General features: G+C 38.9%; 1 protein-coding gene across 7 annotated transcripts in view; it reads right to left on the bottom strand.

Moving 5' to 3' along the window:
- Positions 1-304: 304 nt before the first annotated feature.
- DCX (doublecortin) overlaps positions 305-20,387 on the bottom strand; it is a 125,153-nt gene continuing 105,070 nt past the window's right edge. For all 7 annotated transcript variants that reach the window (XM_027533342.1, XM_027533341.1, XM_027533343.1 and 4 more), the window contains one exon: positions 305-8,627. In XM_027533342.1, coding sequence (XP_027389143.1) covers positions 8,599-8,627 — 29 coding nt within the window. In that variant the 3' untranslated portion in view covers positions 305-8,598. The remainder of the gene's footprint in view (positions 8,628-20,387) is intronic.

Here is a 20,387-nt window from a genome sequence, read left to right as displayed (position 1 = left end):
TGACCACCTATTCTGATGGCATGGACTAAACTTGGCTTATGCATCATTAAACATAAAGAGGTCATTTGATTCCTGCTCAACTCCGGAAGGGAGATCTGAGACCTTACATGTTGTAAATGTGCAGTGCTGTTAATTATGGTCTTTCCATCCCACATTGACCCTCAACTTCCCTATCTGTAAAATTAAGGGGTTGGACAAAATAATGTCTAAGTTTTTTTGTCAGCTTGGACATTTTGTGGTTATATGATCATCGGTTCAATGCTTCAAAAAAAAAAAAAAAGAAACAGAGAATGTCAGCCAGAAATATTGAAATCGAATTTTATTTTTGGAAAATGACATTACACACATCTTGCAAATGTACACAGAAATGAGCATGAGATGAAGAACAGAGCTTGAGAGCCAAAATGATTGCAAGAGCAGCTCTGTGGCTGCCCAGTACCGAACGCTGTGAATCTGCAGCATTCACAGTTCACAACACGTTTCACACATGGAGAACTTCTCTAAGCTTTGAAGTCCTCTGACCAAAGAAAGCCCTCATCAAATTGTGGAGGGAGGAAGAGGGATATTAACAGGCACAGGAGATGAAAAGGGTCTGCTCCAGCTGGTTTACATGGGCCTCACCAAACCTACCAGTCCAAGTGGGAACAGCAAACCATAGAGGAGTATGCCTTCTTGGAACACTGCTTTTGCATCTCAGCCTAAGAGCAGGCTGGGAATTGCCTGGGAAACTGACAGCAGTGCACATAAACCCATGTCCTTGTCTTTTCTCACTGTAACTATTCTAAAGGGGCAGCTAAAAATCCCTAAATATCTATTGTCTTTCTCTTTTTCTAAAAAATAATTATTGGTCGTTGGTCAAGCATAACCTTCTGAGAGCCTCTGAATATCTCAACACTGCTGCAAGGATAAGTGTTGCCCACTGTGTTTCGATTATGGGTGATTCTGTGAATTATTCAATTTGCAATGTCATCAAATTGCCAAAGAGGCTCCCAATTTGCCACTGATTTTTATTCAAAGGTGAGCTGAGTCTTTGATCACAATGCCATTCCTTGAGAAATGGTCAATAACTGCTGAGAGACCATTGAGAAATGTCTTTCTTTCCTCCCCCCTTCTGGTTTGTTTGTTCTTTGCTGACTTTACTTGGCAAAAATTATTGGGCCTTAAATCAGTTATTTACAACCATAAGACATCTGGGAGCAGGGGGAGGGAGAAGGCAAGGGAGGGAAGAGGGACCACAAGGAAGAATATATTCTTTTCAGAGGTTAAAATGAGTTATTTAAGAAATGTGATGTACAATAATACCATGCATTTACTCTCCAAAGCTAGTCACTAGCAAGCTAACGCCTCTAACACTACAACCACCAATTACAGCTGTTTTGCTACAGTAACTGAGTTCTAACTACAGCTATAGGGTAGAAAGGGTGGGCTGTTCCATTTTGAACTTTATCCCTTTGAAAATGGCCATAAAAGCATTTTCTGTACAAGTTTAATGGCACAAAAAGGTGACTGAAAACATTGTAAAGAACTTACCACACGTGAGAAATGCAAAATTCAATCAAAACATGCATTAGTTGTGTACAAGTCATAAGGGATCATTGGCTTCAAGCTGCAATATATTGCAAGGACCATACATTGGAGACATTTTGGTGTAACCTCTTACTTGCTCAAATCCCTTTAAGAGAACTTAAAAAGAAATGGCATTGGAAAGGGCATTCCGTAAGGTCTTGCTAAGCAGTGACATTCCCAAGGGCTATGCACCCTGTTGAATAAATAAGCACCTGCAGGATGGCTTCTTTAGTGTCATTAATTACTTTTATATGGATTGCCTGCATGGGATCATGAAGAATTGGCATCAATAGTAAATGTTTAGGTGGATTTAGTAACAGAAGGAAAAATAAAATTTAATTATGTGAATGCTTCTGTTTATATTGTGGAATTGCTAAACACCCTTAACATTTAAACCAATCCCAAGTGCCTATAAGTTTAGCTTTAAAAAATTCAACATTTGGCAAGCCTTAGTGTTTATAAGATTATTGTGGAGAGCTTATTGTATAACAGTAAAAGTTAAAACAAACTGCCCCCCACCCCACCCAACACCCCTGTCCAGCCAAACCATATGACAGGAGAAATTACCTGTGGTCTCTCACTATATTATATTGCAGCTTTTAAAATTATGAGCAGATTAAACAAAATCAATTCATAGTATTTAGCTGGTATGAATCCATAGGTGGATTTTTCTGTTCAGCTGATTATTTTTCTGAGCATACTTCACTGCACTACAAAATTGTGGACTAAAATGAAACACAAAGTATTCTGTACAATGCTTGGAAGGCAAAGACTCAAAGATATGTGAGCTATAATGAAACTGTGTGTGAGGATCTGCTTCAGTGAATTACAACTGAAAATGTTGGAGAAAGGGCCAGGCTCGGATTGCTCCCCACCAACAGACTTCTAACGGGACTCTCGTAGGATCAGGGCTCATTAAGTCTGGAAATAACTACTCATCACCAAGGCAAAATCACAGGGCTAAGAAGAGGTATATATTCAATAGTCAGATAAGGAGGAAGGAAAAATTAAAAGAGAGAGAGAGAATTGCAGAGGACAAAGGATAGATGTCTATAATGTGGAAAGTATAAAACTGAGAGCAAATATGGTGAAGTAGAGAGAGAAAGAAAAGACTGAGATACACAGGGGAGGTAAGGTAGAGAGTGGCAAAAAAACATTGATTTCCTCAGATTATTAACCTAGAAATGAGAAGTTCCAATACTTTAAAGTCTTCATCTTAGTTTACAAGATGTTTGCTCTGACTCTCTGTGCCACCTTTCCTTGCCCAACTAGACTGTCCTTTTCTTGGGAGCAGGAAGATGCCTTAATTCCCGATGAGAATTCTATACCCCCCAGCCCCCAGTATCCAAGGTAAGACAAGATAGCTTCTGATTCCAGAAGATGTTGAAGCCTATAAACTAAGGAATAAAATGTTAGCCAGTTAGAAGGGGTAGGTGATTCAAGAGTCTTGTCATATGATAACCAGTGTCACACTAGGAGGCCTGAAAATAAGCAAGAAGCTTATTTACACTCAACTCAAAAGATTGAATGCAAAGATCACACTAGAACTGTGGGGACAGAGACAAGTTTGGAGACCAGAGTAGGAGAGACAGAGGAAGAAATCACCCTTTCCTGAAGAGATAGGAGGAGCAGAATTCTTTAGCCAGATATACTGAAAGGTTGACTGATGGAGAAGCCTTCTTGTCTCTGAAAAGAAAAAGAAGAAGGGGCTAGGTGAAGCTGTTAAGTTTCAGCCCATAGTAGGTTGCCTGCTGGAGCCAGTGCTCTGTGGGTTTAGAAATGCATTTTCTTTCCTGAAGATGTGTCTTGCCTGCTCTGTAGCAAGAACCTCCAGCCTTATATCTACTAGGTAAGTGAGTTCTGCTAGACAGAGGAAGAATAGAATTGGGAATTCGTTTTTAAGAAATGATTTGTGTTGTCTCAGTCCATTATCATGCCACTTAGAGCTGACTAAGGGCAATCCATTGAGTGTTAACATCATCAAACTGGGTCTGGGCCACCCAAAGCCAGAGAACTTGCTGGAGATGTATCTCTAGCCAAAAGGTAGGTGAGCAGAATCAAGACAGTATCCTTGTTCCAGGTGGTCACACCTGTAACGAAGAGTCAACCCTGCATGGGATCATAGAACTGTGGATGAAGCTACATATGGGGTCTCCTTCTTGGGCAGAGGCAGAGTGTAACAGCCTCAAAGTTTCACATCAGGAGAGAGACCCAGGAAGCCCAACAATTGTAAGGCTCCATGGCTACATAGGAGGTCTCAGGTCATTTCTGGCATGTCAATTGCTAGGTCTTTATTCTCTCTAGGTTCCCAGTACTAAAACATTAGGACTCTAACCCCTTGCTAGTCCCAGATGAGCTTCAAAACACTGATGGTTTACTTAGGAAGCCAGCCTAGGCCTCTAGGTCAAATCCCTTAATGCAATGACAATACAAGAGTGAGGCCTGGTCTTAGAAATCCAAATGACTTCATGTGGCCAAGGACAGGTTCCAGTGGCTTTAAAAGAAAGAAATATGCATGTTTTTTTATTTCCATGGTAAACTGGACAGTAGGGGGAGGTCATTCAAACACCACTATCCCACTGTATCTGTCTGGGAAAGTCCCTTGGCACAGATGTTTTTGAGGAGCATTGAGCTGGGGGAACATTCTCATCAGTGTGCTGGAGCTCATCTTGGAGACATGGCATGCGTGTACCCTTGTCCAAGGGAGATGTGTGTGTGTGTGTGTGTGTGTGTGTGTGTGTGTGTTTAAGATAAGCTATTCAGAAATAAATCTGAGGGGGATTAGGGACACGTCCATCCAGAGTACTAAAGGGACTAAGAAGCTGATGTAATTTTGACCAAGGCAAACATTCGATTGCTGGCCTAAGACTTGGGTTGGGTGGCTCAAAGAAGAATCTGGAGATTCAAACCTGCTCTTCTTGCCTTCTTCCGATAACAACACATTTCCTTTAAGGTTCCTTGGTTACCACTGAGGGAGGAGGAGAAGCAACAAGGAGAGAGAATTTCCAGAGGAGTGGGGTAAGCCTGGAAGGAGGTCTTTCAGAACTAAACTGATGAATACCTAGTTCCCAGGAAGAACCTCACTGTGGGGAAAGCTACATGTTCAGACCCCGTTGCCCTGGTTTCTGCCATGGAAGGCAAAATACTGTAGAGTAATTAGTCTTCAATTAAATAAAAAAACAAATCATTGTCAGGGAATGGTGCTGTGCTGTGCTTGGTTGCTTCAGTCGTGTTCGACTCTTTGTGACCCCATGGACTGTAGCCTGACAGGCTCCTCTGTCCATGCGGATTCTTCAGGCAAGAATGCTGGAGTGGGTTGCCATGCCCTCCTCCAGGCCAGGGAATGGTAGCCACACTCATTTAAAAAATACTGAAAAGTCATCTCAGAAAGTCAGGATAAACAAAGCTATTATTTCTCCCTCTCTCCCTCCCTTCTTTCCTTCTTTCCTTCTCCTGCTCTAGGAACAAGAAACATTTACCTCAGCCTACAAAGACCAACCCGTATGAGATGAGACGAAGTGAACTGACAGGAGAAACCAGTCTTCCCCCATCCCATTTGAACAGAGCAGGAGCTCTGGGGACTGTTCTGAGGACTCCTCAAGGTGGGCAGGGATCCCAAGTGCTTGATGGACGAGGGCAGCAACCCCACTATTCCTATTGGTCCTCAATGCCTGCTTCTCTCTGGGGACATCTGCAGTCCATGTGGATGGCAACCATGTGAATATAGGGAGAAAGAGCTGTATTAGGTTGGTGGGTGGATTTCCCACTGAGATCAGGGCAGCAGCATATGGCTCCAAGATGCAACATGACCCTGGGAAAGAATTCTCAGGAGCCTAGTGGAAGGCAATACAGTTCAGTGGGAAAGGCCTTGGAATGAGAGCCAGGAGATGTGGGTTCTAATCCCAGCCCTGCCCCTAGCCAGCTGTGTGACCTTGGGGAAATTACTTTACTACTGCATCTCCGTTCCTGGCCTGAAAATGAGGAATTTGTAGTAATGATATGATCTGAAGATTCCTTCCAGCTTGAAAACTGTATGATTCAGTCTAGGCTAATACTAAAGTCTGTAAGGACACAAAGCAGTCATGCTAATGGCTATCCTTTCCAAAACAGTGAAGAGAAAAGGACCTTTTCTCTCAATTTACCCCTAGTTAACACTACTTATGAAGTTGTTCAGCCCAGCCCCATATATACATTTTCCCCTTCTTTGTCCCTATTTCTATTTCTGTAAGGGAGAAAAATCAGGAGGTAGGAACAAGCAATAGATGGATTGTGTGTGTGTGTGCATGTGTGTCTAAGAGGGAGGGAGAATGCGGGGAGTGGTGGCAAATCCTCACTGACTGACTTGCTATTTGCTGACTGTGCAGAAGGTAATACAACAGGACATTTGTGGTAAAACTGGATTGGGTAAAATTGAGAATGAATGACAGGACTGAAGGAGCTCAGTAACAACCAGATTTTTTCTCTTTTGCCTTGAAAATGGGCCAATTTAAAATGCAGTTGTTAAAGGCTTGAAGTTTGAACTAGACCAAAGTCCCCTAAAGTGGCAGTACAGAAACATTTCCTTATTATTTATTTTTTGAAAGATAGAAATTCTATTATTATTATAGACGATAATAATAGAAATGCATTGATTATTATAGAAGGTTGAAAGATCATTCTGAGGAAAATATGGCCACTGAATATTTTCTAATGGTACATGTGGCACAAGCAAGGTAACGCTCAGAGAGGTAGCCTAGGGTGTGGACATAAGGAAATCTGAGTTTCTCCTCTGGTCCTGCTCTTTACCAGATGGTCATTTGGCTGCCTCAGCCTGCCTTTCATCTTAAATTGAAGGAATTGGACTAAATGATATCTAGAGAAAGACTGGGTGGAATCTTTGGGGAATCTGGTCTGCAATTTAGATACTGACCTCCTACCATTCTCTACAGCCTCCAACCCAAGTACCATTTTTTCCTAGTTAACTACAAATTTTTCTGGGAGGCACTAAGCAAAACTTTAGCTTCCAGAAAGAAGTAGCGGGTAAGTAAAATGGGCTTCTTAATGATTTCTAACAGCTTACAAATAAAGGAGAGCGGGCAAAAAGAGATTCTTATACTTTGGGGTTTTTCAATGACCAGTTTTACCAGGAGTCAGTACCACCATCATCTGGATTTTCCTTGTAGCTAAGGACATCTGAAGCTTGTCTTGGGGCATCTGATCTAACCCTTCCATCAGTGCATTTCCTGCTACACAGTGCACATCAGCAATGCCATAAAGTTGCCACTGATTAATGTCAGGGTGTCCTGTAATATCTCCTAAATATGAATCAGTTATGTGTGTGCGCATGCATGCATGTGTGCGCGTGCGCGTGCACACAAACACACACACACACACACACACACACACCCCAAGCTCATTCCAGTTAAAACAGAGGAACAAATGCAAGTCATTCAATAGCCAAACAGCAGCTTGACTTTGAATGTTGCACCTTTCCAACTATCTGAACAATTACTTCATATCTGCTAAAAGCAAACACAGAATTGGCATGCATGGCTTTTACTTAAATTTAGTTGTCTTTGCCATTATGGGCTATGATTATAGACAAAAAGCAGTGTTATGAACCTGTACCTCAAAGACTGAGAACTATTTCAAATGATCAGTCCTTATAGCAAAGAGAAAGGATTCTGTGTCTTCAGTATGAAATATCAGGAATATAGATAAAAAAGAGCTGCTTAAAATATGCCGTAACATTTCATTTAAAATATAATTAGAATGTCTGGCCCACATTGAAATTATTAATGTAAGCATAACTGTTAAAAAGTTATCAAAAGACTGATTCTATTGAATTGGCCTCTGCTATTCATTTTGGTTTTTTTTGTTTGTTTGTTTGTTTGTTTTTTCCTGGAAGTTTCTGTTTGGCAGTGACAGCATGATTTCTAAACTACATTATTCTTCTGCATTTTTTTTTTTTGGTAAATTTTCTGCATGTGTTTTTTAGACAAAAGAAAAATCACCAGTTTATAAAAAAGGAGCCTGAAGAGTTTGCTCCTGAAATACAGACACAAGTTTTTATAAAAAGGATATTGGTTTCTTGCTATAAAAAGCGACTGAAAGGTGTCAGACCTGAAAACAAATTCTCACAGTGTTTTCAGTGTTGGCTGTTTACAAGGCATTCAATAGAACAGAGATAGATGGATACCGTAGAGTTTGTGTCCTAACTCGCTAGGTTAGACAGCCTCTTAGAGGGCCCAGGTATATGAAAGTCCCTCACCCCCAACTGTTATTAATTGCTTATCGACTCTAAATTGCCCCAGTGGAGATGTTGACAAGGAATTCACTGTGCTTTATAAACACTATTGAAATGTCTACAGTGTTTTCCAATTTTGCCTAGTCTCTTTAACCTATCCTACACCAAGGTCCTAAGCCTTTGGTGTCAGAATGACAAGTTGCTGGTGTTTCTCCCCCTTGGCAGCCAGAATTAGTGCTAAACGACAAACTAGAGTTTCAATCAGGAGTGAAGTGCCAGGCTGGGGAGCTGCCTTGCCGTCCTCCCAGGATCCTCCAGCTTTCTTGAGATGGGGAGACAAGGGACGCTTATGTTTGTCACTCTTGGAGTTGCCAATGCTTTTCCCCTCCGCACCCCCACACACATCTTAAGTGCTATGTGTGTAAACAACTCTCTGCAGAGGGAAGACTGTCACAGATGAGGAAAGCGAGATGGGGGAAAATAATGCGGGTGCCTAAGGATCCAATAGAAAGATCATGGACTAGTACATTTTGCATCCCTGGAAAGTTACCCCCAAAAGGATGGTTATCAATCTATCTCTTGTAACTGGTAACTGTGGATCAGTGGCCCAGAGGAGAAATCACAGGAAAATAAACCCAAAATATTACAGTGTGTTTTTAAAAGTAACAACAACAACAAAATAAAAATTTGAAAGCACCAATAGCCCTGTTGGACACTTGAGCAGAAGTACCCTATTGTAACGGTAAGCTTGCATTTGTACTCTGGACTCTCTCCTCCTTCACATGGAATCACCAAGTGAGTCTGAGTCATCCAAGGACAGAGGCAGGTACAGGTCCTGTAAGATAAGAGATAAAGTTAATTCTCCTTTTCTTAACACTTTGGGCTCTGCAATGGGCAAGATTACCCGACTGCTTTTTTTTAAACTAACATTTTCTCTAATTGTTATTTTGAAATTAGATTCACAGGAATTTGAAGTACAAGGAGGTAGCTTTGCACAATGTATCCTTCATTCAATTTCCCACAATGGTAACAATCTTGCAGTTTTCCATGCATTCATGTATGTGGATGTGTGTGTGCGTATGTGTGTATAGTGTAGTCATATGTGACTTTATCATATGTATATATTTGTATGACCATCATGACAGTCAAGATACAGAACTGTAGCCTCACCAAAGGGCTCCTGCATGTTACCCCTTTATAGCCACATCCACTCCTCCCCCATCCCTAAGCCTTGGGAAACAGTGTTCTGTTTTCCATCGCTACAATTTTGTCATTTCAGATGTTATATAAATGGAAGCATACAGTATATAACCTTTTGAGATTGGCTTTTCCCATCAGCATAATTCCCTGGAGATTCATCAAGCTGCTGCCTATAAGAGTAGTTCACTCCTTTATATTGCTGAGCAACATTCCATGGATGTACCACCGTTTATTTAACCATTCATTGGTTGAAGGACATGTGGGATGATTCCAGTTGTAGGCTATTATAAATAATACAGCTATAAACATCATGTACAGGTTTTTGTGTCGACATAGTTTTCACTTCTCTGGGAGAAATGCTCAAGAGTACAATTTATAAGTTGTATATTAATTACATGTTTAGTTTGGTAAAGACTGCCATATTGTTTTCCAGAGTAACAGTACCATTTACAGTCTCACCAGAAAAATATTAGTGATCTAGTTTATTCACATTGCCACCAGTATTTGGTGTTTTCACCACTTTTTATTTTAGCCAGTCTTGTGGGATTGTAATGATATCCCATTGTGGTTTTAATTTGCATTTCCCTGATGTTAAACTAACTAATGATGTTAAACATCTTTTCATGTGCATAATTGACATCGATAATTTCTCCTGAGTTCAGTTGAAGAAAACATTCCTCAGAAGTGTTTCTTCATGTCTTTTATTCATTTTTAACTGGATTTTTCTTATTGTTGAGTTTTAACAGTTATTTTTATATTCTATATATGGCTTTGGTTAAATACATGGCTTGCAGTCTGTAGCTTATCTTTTCATAACTTTTGCATAGTCTTTGAGAGCAAAAATTTTTAATTTTTATGAGGTCCAATTTGTCTAATTTATCATTTTTTCTTTTACAGGTTGCACTTTTTGTTGTAATATCTAAGAACTCTAGCCAAACATCAGAAGATTTCCTCCTGTATTTCATTTCTAAATGTTTTACATTTACAATTATAATCCATCTTTTAGTTAATTTTTATGTAAGATGTGAGGTTTAGGTTGGGATTTTTTTTTTTTTTTTGCCTAAGGATATCCAATTCCTCCAGCACTACTTATTGAAAAAGTTATCTTTCTTCTACTCATTGACTTTCGCACCTTTGTCAAAAATCAGTTGTAGATATATAAGTGGATTCATTTCAGACTTCCAGAGAGCTGCCAGACCCTGAACAAATGGATAACCCCAAAAATGTACCCCATCACCTAATTCCAATTTATTTCTTAATACTTCCATTTCCCACCAATAACTAGGATTCATGACTCCAATACTGCCCCAAGTCTTGTTTATGTCTTGAGGAGATGGGATGATATAGCAAAGGTTTTTTCCACTGTTCCCAGAGCTCTATTTGGAGATCCTTGTGATTACTTGTAGACTTACTTCCCATACGGTCTAAGTCAGTGCTTTTCAAATCTCTCTCTCTCTCAGTCTCTCTCTTTCTCACTTCTTGTTTAAATTTTCTATTCAAATGAAATTTTTCTTGGAAGCCAAATACATGAGACAAATGGAAGCGTAGTTGTTTTGGTCAAATCAGACATGGGGGAGGCAGAATCTCATCCATCCCCAAATGAAGTACCGTTTAAAAACCACTCTTTTCATTTACATTATCAGCAAGATACTAAAGGAAACTGGAAATTTGAGGGTCAAGTCTCTGGGTGATTAAGAGGCTGTCTTTGGTATAAACACAGAACTTCAGTAGAGAACTGTCTAAGAGAATTAGAGAATGAAACTTCTCCTTGAGGTAAAAGAAAAAGTAAAGATGATGAAGGGGGACAAGAATAGGGAGGACAGGGACTTATTTATCTAACATTGAGAATGGTTTTTGCTGAGAAAGGATAGGAAGTCTGTTAGGCCACTTAGAATGGAAACAGAAGTAAAGTATACTCAGGAATCTGAGGGTGTAGTTAAGTAGTACTCTGACACTGAATAAGTCTTTAAGTCTTGGTTTCTTCATCAAGAAAATGCAGAATGTACAATCTGTAAGGTCTCTACCAACTCTGAGGACACTCAAAGAAAGACTGAATCATTAAAACACATACACATACACACACACACAACAAAGGCAACTATAGCAAATGGATTCACTTCTCACCAACCTGCCATCCCTACACTGTAAATCAGGGGTTGGAAAACTTTTTCTGTAGAGGGCTTGCTGACAATAGGAGAGCAATAAAAACATGTAGAATGGAGTTGGGGCAAAGTGGCATACTATGGAGTTGCATCTCTGAAGGGGTTTAGTTCTCCAGAAATTGAGTAGAGTGAAAATTGGACATAGTCAAAGTATCTTTGAGCCTTAGACTTTAAGAATAGTGGAGAGACTCTCTAAAAATCTGATCCTGCATAAATGCAGTAACACTGGAAAAAATTGTCAAAATCAACATTTTCAGAACTCCAGAAATTAACCAAAGGCTTGCAACAACCCCAAAAGTATTTCTTCAAGAAAAATGGCTGACTCTCAGTAAGAATAACAAAGTTTGTGGTGCTTTAACTGGTCCTATTTCCATTCTCTCTCTCCCTAGCTCCAGGATATATTTGCAAACCAACAGCCTCAGAACTACAGTATCTGAAAAATAGCGACCTAGACACCACTAGAGGATGCAGAATGGAACTGGAGTTCCCCCCAATGCCATATTTCCAGACAACTGTCACTATTTGACCTGTCAGTTGATTCCCACTTATGGGGCTCTTCTTTATTTGACCTGACTCAGAGCACACTCACTGTGAACAGCCTTTACAGGCAGCATTAATCAATTGCAATTGTTTAAAATCACAGCTGCCTGATGTGGGGGAAACAGTTGGGGCAAATGAAGCTGCTCAAAACCTTAAAAGGAAAAGCTGGAGAATTCATGTCCATAGGGGACTTTGAAAATCTCTGACAATATTTCCAGGAATCTCTAGGGCCAGGCACATGTTCAGGGTGTATTCTCAAAAAAGACCTGAGAAATTCTTAATCTCTCACTTCTGGTTGGCCTTGAGGCCTTGAACAAACAGCAAGTGAAGGCTAAGGCAAGCCGCCTGACAGCATTGAAATCAGGCTCCAACACACACACACACACACACACACACACACACAGCCCTTCAGCAGAGGCCGGGAGACTTACTGAATCAAAGTATTTAAGGAAATCTAGCAAAATTATCCTTCAAGAATGAAGAAGAAATCAAGGTATTCCCAGATAAACAAAGACAGAGCTAGCAGACATGTCATATAAGAAATACTAAAGAGAATCCTCCTGAGAGAAATGAAAGGACAGTAACCCACATAACCCATATAAGTAACACACGTAACCCACATAAGAAATAAAGAACAATGGTAAAGATAAATACATAGGTCAAGACAAAAGAAGTTATTATAAATTTATTTTTCTAACTCTTTTCTTCTATTATCCAATTCCAAAGACAACTGCATAGAATAGTAATTATCAAGATGTGTTGGTGGACTTATTATGCATGAAGATGTAATTTGTATGTGAATAAGAACACAAAGGGGTGGGGGATGAACAGAGATATACAATAGCAAAATTTTTATATCAAATTGAAATGAAGTTGATAGTAATCCAAAGTAGATTGTGTCAAGATGTTAATTGTAATCCGCAGGGCAACCACTAGGAAAATAACTTGAAATAAAATTAGTAAAAATACAGCAAGGAAATTAAAACGGTATACTGGAAAGATATCTATTTAACACAAAAAGGACAAACATCCAGGAGTGAAGGAACAAAAAAGACATACACAAAATAGCAAATGGCAGACGTAATCACTAATTTACCAACAATTACATTAAACGTAAGTAAATTAAGCACTCAAATGAAAAGGCATAGACTGACAGAATGGTTTTTAAAACATTCAGCTCTATGCTGTTTGAAAGAGACATAATTTATATTCAAAGACATAAATAGGTTGAAAGTAAAATTATGAGAAAGATTTATCATGCAGTTAGTAAGCAAAAGAGCTCGAGTGGCTTATACTAATGTCGGAAAAAAATAGATTTTAAGGCAAAATCTGTTACTGGAGACAAAGAAGGACATTCATAATGATAAAATATAATTAAAACATATCTGTGCTTTAACAACAGAATACCAACATACATGAAGCAAAAATTACTGAATTAAAGCAAGGAATAAAGAATTCAACTGTAACGGTCAAAAACTTCAATACCCCATCTTCAGTAATGGATAGAATAACTAGGCAGAAGATCAATAAGGAAAGAGAAGACTTGAAAGACAGACACTACAAGAAATTATACATCTAACCTATTCTGTCCAACAACAGCAGAATACACTTTATTCTCAAGGTCCCATGTAACGTTCTACATAACAGATTATATGTTAGGCCATGAAATGAGTCTCAATAAATCTGAAAGGGTTTAAAATCATACGCAGTATGTTCTACAACTACAATGGAATTAAATCAGGAAGCAATAACAGAAAGATATTTGGGAAGTTCACAAATATGTGGAAATTAAACAACACACTGCTGAATAGTCAGAAATCACAAAGGAGATTGGAAAATACAGTGAGATAAAGGGAAATGAAATCACAGTATACCAAAAGTTTTGGGAAGCAGCTAAAGCAGTGTTCAGAGGAAAATTTACATGAAATGTTCAGAATATGCTAACTCATAGAAACAGAGAGTAGATTAGTGGTACCAGGGGTGTGGGTAGAGGAGAAAGAGGCTGTGACTACTAACAGGCATAGGGTTTCTTTTGAAAGTGATGAATACATTCTTGCATAACTTTGTGATTATTCTAAAAGCCACTAAACTGGACATTTTATTTAAAAAGGTGAATTTTATCTCAATAACATGTTGTACTAAAAAGTAGTACCTTTGAAAAATCCTTCACATTGACAATTGAATACTATATATTTCAATTTTACTTTTTAGTGTAGTTGAATTATAATGTTGTGTTCATTACTGCTGTATAGAAAAGTGACTCAGTTATACATATACGCTTGCTTTCATAGTTTTCCATTATGGTTTGTCACAGGTTATTGAATATAGTTCCCTATGCTGTACAGTAGGACTTTGTTGTTTATCCATTCTGTATACACCAGTTTGCATCTGCTAATCCCAAACTCCCAATCTAACTCTCCCACCCCTCTCCTCCTTTGCAACCACCAGCCTGTTCTCTATGTTTCTGGTTCTGTTTCATAGATAGGTTCTGAATCTTGTTTATGTGACTCCTGAGCAGGTAACCCTATATAGCAATATGCATATATCGGTATATAGCGTATACAGTAATATTCAGTGTGTAATGATGTGTACAAATGTAAAATACAGTTTTGTAGTAGTTTTGCTCTATGACTATATTGTGACCACTGATGAATTCCATAAATTTACACATAAATGCAAGTCCACTGTAGTAGAAAGAGCACAGGATTAAGAGCCAGGAGAACAGTCCTAAGCCTAGCTTCCTCTTTCAGGATCTTTGCTTTTATATCTGAAAATTGAGGAAGATGAAGACTATAAGATCTTTATGTTTTGTTCTGGCTCTAAAATTCTATAAAATATAATGTGGACCATTACATTTTGCTTTTCTCTAGTTATACCAAAGCCAGGGGAAGGGAGGCAGGCACTGCCAAGTTAGTGAACTCCCTGGGCAGTCTTCAGGCCAGCACACGAGGGTCTTTTTTCATTATGGAAGTCACTTTGAGTCCCACCACACTGAACACTGAACCATTGGACTTCAGTGTAGCTCTGAATCATTCATGTAATAGACACTTTAGTGTAGTTGGTTGGCTAGTGAAAATAATTATCTGAGAGGATTGTGGAAATAATTATCTGAGAGGATTATTCCAGACTGTTATCTCAGAGGAAGAGGAGACAGGCCTGGGGTAGAAATGGGAGGCTACTCCACTTGCAGCTGCTGTGACTTGTAATGGGTGTGGTGAGACGTAGGCTATGGAGAAAATCCAGAGGACTAGGCCTAGGTATGAACTTCCGTACTTCTATCCTCCATCAATTTCTTTAGTATTCAAAATATATTTTCTTGCATGAGTAGGACACTGTTCAGGGAAAGAAATTATCTCAACATTCTGTTTTTGTTGATTGATATGTAGAAATACAGAAACACACATATTGCTTAACAATACAAATAATTTGCACCTGAAATTCATTTGCTTAGTCCCCTGGAGGCCTACAGAACAAAATGTTTGTAACAAATACAGCTGTGCTGGCGATACTATTGCTTTAGAGAAAACAAAAACTTGGTCTCTGGTCCAAGAAGCTTATAGTCCAAAGGAAGTCAGAGAGAAGTTTTGAGAAACCTGGCTTCCAGTTTGGGTTTGCTTTTTCCCAAATGTGCCCTGTCCTTTTCTGATGGTGTGGCTTTGTTCTTGCTGATTTTTTTTTTCTGAAAGCTGGAATGCCTGTTCTCTTCACCAGCCATCAAAAGCCTACCCAGGCTTTAAGGTTCCAATGTCGCCTAGTTTGTAAAGCTTTTCTGTCTCCCACAGTTGGATGTCTTTCCTCCTCTCCTTTGTGCTCTTGCAGTTTTTTGTTCACTCTTGATTACACTACCAAAATCCACTTAGAGTGGTGTCTGTGATTTAAGGTTCAGGACCCTGCTTTATTCATCAAACTATCTCTCTAAGCACTTCCAGGATGACAGAAGAAAAGAGTTTGGAAACACAGAGGATAATGTATATTTAAATAATGTTTGTTATGTTTTCAAATACTATGTCAAATACATTTTCCTTCAATCTCCAGGCAACTTGGCAAGCAAAATGCCTCCAAATTTAAAGCTATGAGGGTGATCACTAATCTGGAAATTTTTTTTTAAATAAATGAAAAAGTTTCCTTGCGCTTCTAGGCATTTTGAACATCTTTAATATGGTGTGTGCGTGCTAAGTTACTTCAGTCATGTCTAACTCTTTGCGACCCTATGGACTGTAGCCCACAGGCTCCTCTTTCCATGGGATTCTCCAGGCAAGAATACTGGAGAGGGTTGCCAGGCCTTCCTCTGGGAGATCTTCCTGACCCAGGGATCAAACCCATATCTCTTATGTCTCCTGCACTGGCAGGTGGGTTCTTTACCACTAGCACCACCTGGGAAACCCCCTTTTATATGGTAACTTCTCTGAAGGGTTGAATCATACTGGGGTTGTCTTTATGACTGGGCACCTTCTTTTTCTCATCTGTAAAATGGAAACACTAATCTGCCTTATCCCTTTTGCAGGGTTATCACAAGGGTAAATGAAAAAATGGCTATGCAAAAAAGATAAAGCAGGATGAAAATGCAAAATGTTGTTCTCATTAACTATACAAGGATTTGCTTCATGTTCATATTGCAGCATTCGAGTATGCGGACTTTGGCTAACCTCATCACAGCTGCATTAAAAAGGATTCTCCATGAGTTGCTTAAGAGGAGAAGCCAAGCGGCTGATTACAGCTTAGGGCCCTGCCACAGCCATCAAAAGTAACCAAAGGGATGCTGGGACTTCAAGTTTGTTTCCAATTGTGCAGAAGGAAAGTCATGGCCTCATCCACCTGCTTCCTGTCTCCACCATGACTCACACCTTTCAGGTCCACTTGGATGGAATTTCAGATGAGATCTGCTTAGGCCCACTGCCCAAGGACCTCGATGGTGCTAAGGCTCAGGTAACTGTGAAAGGAGGAGCAAAAAGCTGAGCCTGAGCCCCAAGAGGACTGAGTCAAGGTCACAACGCACTTTTTAGCTTATTTAGAAAAACCAGTTTGTCCTCCATCACTGGTGGTGTAAGCATGAGGCTACTGTTTCTGATAGGATGCACTGAGTGAGACACAACATCACTTCTATGACATTTCTGTCCCAAATGCACAGTCTGAATTTAACCACAAGGAAACATCAGACAAACCTAAATTGAAAGACATTTCACCAAATAATTAGCCTATGCTCTTCACTTCTATAATATACTTCCCTAAAAGATTTTTGAAAAGATTCAAGAACTTTTCTGAATCAAAGAAAACTAAAGAGACATGACCACTGAGAGCAATGTGCGATCCTAGGTTGGATCCTGGACCAAAAAAAGAATGCTCTTGGGACAACTGATAAAATTTGAATATGGATGAGAGAGCATACAACAGTATTGAATCAACACAAACTTCCTGATTTTACCATTGTACTATGGTTATGAAAGAAAACGTCCTTATTCTTAGGAAATACAGATTGACGTATTTAGAGGTAAAAGAGCATGATGTATGAACTTAATTTAAAATGGTTAAAAATTTAGTAAAGTGTATGCATAATGAGGAGGGAGAAGACCCACAAAAATAAAGTAAATGGGGAAAATATAAAAAACTGGTGAGTCTTTATAAAGAGTACATAGAAGTTCTCTGTATTATTCTTGCAACTGTTTAATTTGAAATATCAAAGTAAAAAGTTAAAAAATTTGTGAAAACTATACCAAAATCTAAATGTTTTTTAAAGTTTGCTTCAGAAAATTATATAATTTATTACTTAATGTTGGTTTCCTTAACCGCCATAAAAGGGCAATTTTTAAATATAAATTTATTTATATTAATTGGAGGCTAATTACAATATTGTATTGGTTTTGCCATACATCAACATGAATCCACCACAGGTGTACACGTGTTCCCCATCCTGAACCCCCCTCCCATCTCCCTCCCCATACCATCCCTCTGGGTCATCCCAGTGTACCAGCCCCGAGCATCCCGTATCATGCATCAAACCTGAACTGGCAATTCGTTTCACATATGATATTATACATGTTTCAATGCCATTCTCCCAAATCATCCCACCCTCGCCCTCTCCCACAGAGTCCCTAAGACTGTTCTATACATCTGTGTCTCTTTTGCTGTCTCGCATACAGGGTTATTGTTACCATCTTTCTAAATTCCATATATATGTGTTAGTATACTGCATTGGTGTTTTTCTTTCTGGCTTACTTCACTCTGTATAATAGGCTCCAGTTTCATCCACCTCATTAGAACTGATTCAAAGATAATTCTTTTTAATGGCTGAGTAATACTCCATTGTGTATATGTAGCACTGCTTTCTTATCCATTCATCTGCTGATGGACATCTAGGTTGCTTCCATGTCCTGGCTATTATAAACAGTGCTGTGATGAACATTGGGGTACACGTGTCTCTTTCAATTCTGGTTTCCTCAGTGTGTATGCCCAGCAGTGGACGGCTGGGTCATATGGCAGTTCTATTTCCAGTTTTTTAAGGAATCTCCACACTGTTCTCCATAGTGGCTGAACTGGTTTGCATTCCCACCAACAGTGTAAGAGAGTTCCCTTTTCTCTACACCCTCTCCAGCATTTATTGCTTGTAGACTTTTGGATAGCAGCCATTCTGACTGGCGTGAAATGGTACCTCATTGTGGTTTTGATTTGCATTTCTCTGATAATGAGTGATGTTGAGCATCTTTTCATGTGTTTGTTAGCCATCTGTATGTCTTCTTTGGAGAAATGTCTGTTTAGTCTTTGGCCCACTTTTTGATTGGGTCCTTTATTTTTCTGGAATTGAGCTGCAGGAGTTGCTTGTATATATTTTAGATTAATTCTTTGTCAGTTGCTTCATTTGCTATTATTTTCTCCCATCCTGAAGGCCTTGCTTATAGTTTCCTTTGTTGTGAAGAAGCTTTTAATTTTAATTAGGCCCCATTTGTTTATTTTTGCTTTTATTTCCAACATTCTGGGAGGTGGGTCATAGAGGAACCTGCTGTGATTTATGTCAGAGAGTGTTTTGCCTATGTTCTCCTCTAGGAGTTTTATACTTTATGGTCTTATGTTTAGATCTTTAATACATTTTGAGTTTATTTTTGTGTATGGTGTTAGAAAGTGATCTAGTTTCATTCTTTTACAAGTGGTTGACCAGTTTTCCCAGCACCACTTGTTCAAGACATTGTCTTTTCTCCATTGTATATTCTTGCCTGCTTTGTCAAAGATAAGGTGTCCATAGGTGTGTGGATTTATCTCTGGGCTTTCTATCTTGTTCCACTGATCTGCATTTCTATCTTTGTTTCAGTACCATACTGTCTTGATGACTGTGGCTTTGTAGTAGAGCCTGAAGTCAGGCAGGTTGATTCCTCCAGTTCCATTCTTCTTTCTCAAGATTGCTTTGGCTATTCGAGGTTTTTTGTATTTCCATACAAATTGTGAAATTATTTGTTCTAGCTCTGTGAAAAATACCATTGGTAGCTTGATAGGGATTGCATTGAATCTATAGATTGCTTTGGGTAGTATACTCATTTTCACTATATTGATTCTTCTAATCCATGAACACAGTATATTTCTCCATCTATTAGTGTCCTCTTTGATTTCTTTCACCAGTGTTTTATAGTTTTCTATATATAGGTCTTTTGTTTCTTTCATTAAATATATTCCTAAGTATTTTATTCTTTTTGTTGCAATGGTGAATGGAATTATTTCCTTAATTTCTCTTTCTATTTTCTCATTTTAGTGTATAGGAATGCAAGGGAGTTCTGTATGTTGATTTTATGTCCTGCAACTTTACTATATTCATTGATTAGCTCTAGTAATTTTCTGGTGGAGTCTTTAGGGTTTTCTATGTAGAGGATCATGTCATCTGCAAACAGTGAGAGTTTTACTTCTTCTTTTCCAATTTGGATTCCTTTTATTTCTTTTTCTGCTCTGATTGCTGTGGCCAAAACTTCCAAAACTACTATGTTGAATATTAGTGGTGAAAGTGGGCACCCTTGTCCTGTTCCTGACTTTAGGGGAAATGCTTTCAGTTTTTCACCATTGAGGATAATGTTTGCTGTGGGTTTGTCATATATAGTTTTTATTATGTTGAGGTATGTTCCTTCTATTCCTGCTTTCTGGACAGTTTTTATCATAAATGAATGTTGAATTTTGTCAAAGGCTTTCTCTGCATCTATTGAGATAATTATATGGCTTTTATTTTTCAATTTGTTAATTTGGTGTATTACACTGATTGATTTGTGGATATTGAAGAATCCTTGCATCCCTGGGATAAAGCCCACTTGGTCATGATGTATGATCTTAAAAGGGGCAATTTGAAAAATAAAGTGATACACTGAAAACTCAACGATACAAATAAAATAGTGAGGCTCTGACAAGGCTGTCACCTGTAGCTTATTTTAGTCCTTCAATGGTGAAATTTCTTTTTAGAATTGAATCCAAAAGAAATGGAAAATTAAATACAGCAAACAATGCCCCCCTAAAGCCTGAAAACCCAACCAGAAGAAATGGTTTAGCAATGCACTCATCCAGTGGGCTTATGGGTGGTGGGGCCTCAGACTAAATGAACTGAACATATCAACTGAAAAGTGGAAGGTCTCAAGTGTATGGGTGAAATGAATGCCTAGACTGCACCCTCCCAGCCCTTTGAGGAAGGTACTGGTGGAAGGTACTGGGATAGGTCACACTTCCCAGAA

This window comes from Bos indicus x Bos taurus, chromosome X (genome assembly GCF_003369695.1).
Source record: "Bos indicus x Bos taurus breed Angus x Brahman F1 hybrid chromosome X, Bos_hybrid_MaternalHap_v2.0, whole genome shotgun sequence".
In the NCBI taxonomy this organism is placed as follows: domain Eukaryota; kingdom Metazoa; phylum Chordata; class Mammalia; order Artiodactyla; family Bovidae; genus Bos; species Bos indicus x Bos taurus.
This window is presented reverse-complemented; position numbering and strand designations above follow the sequence as displayed.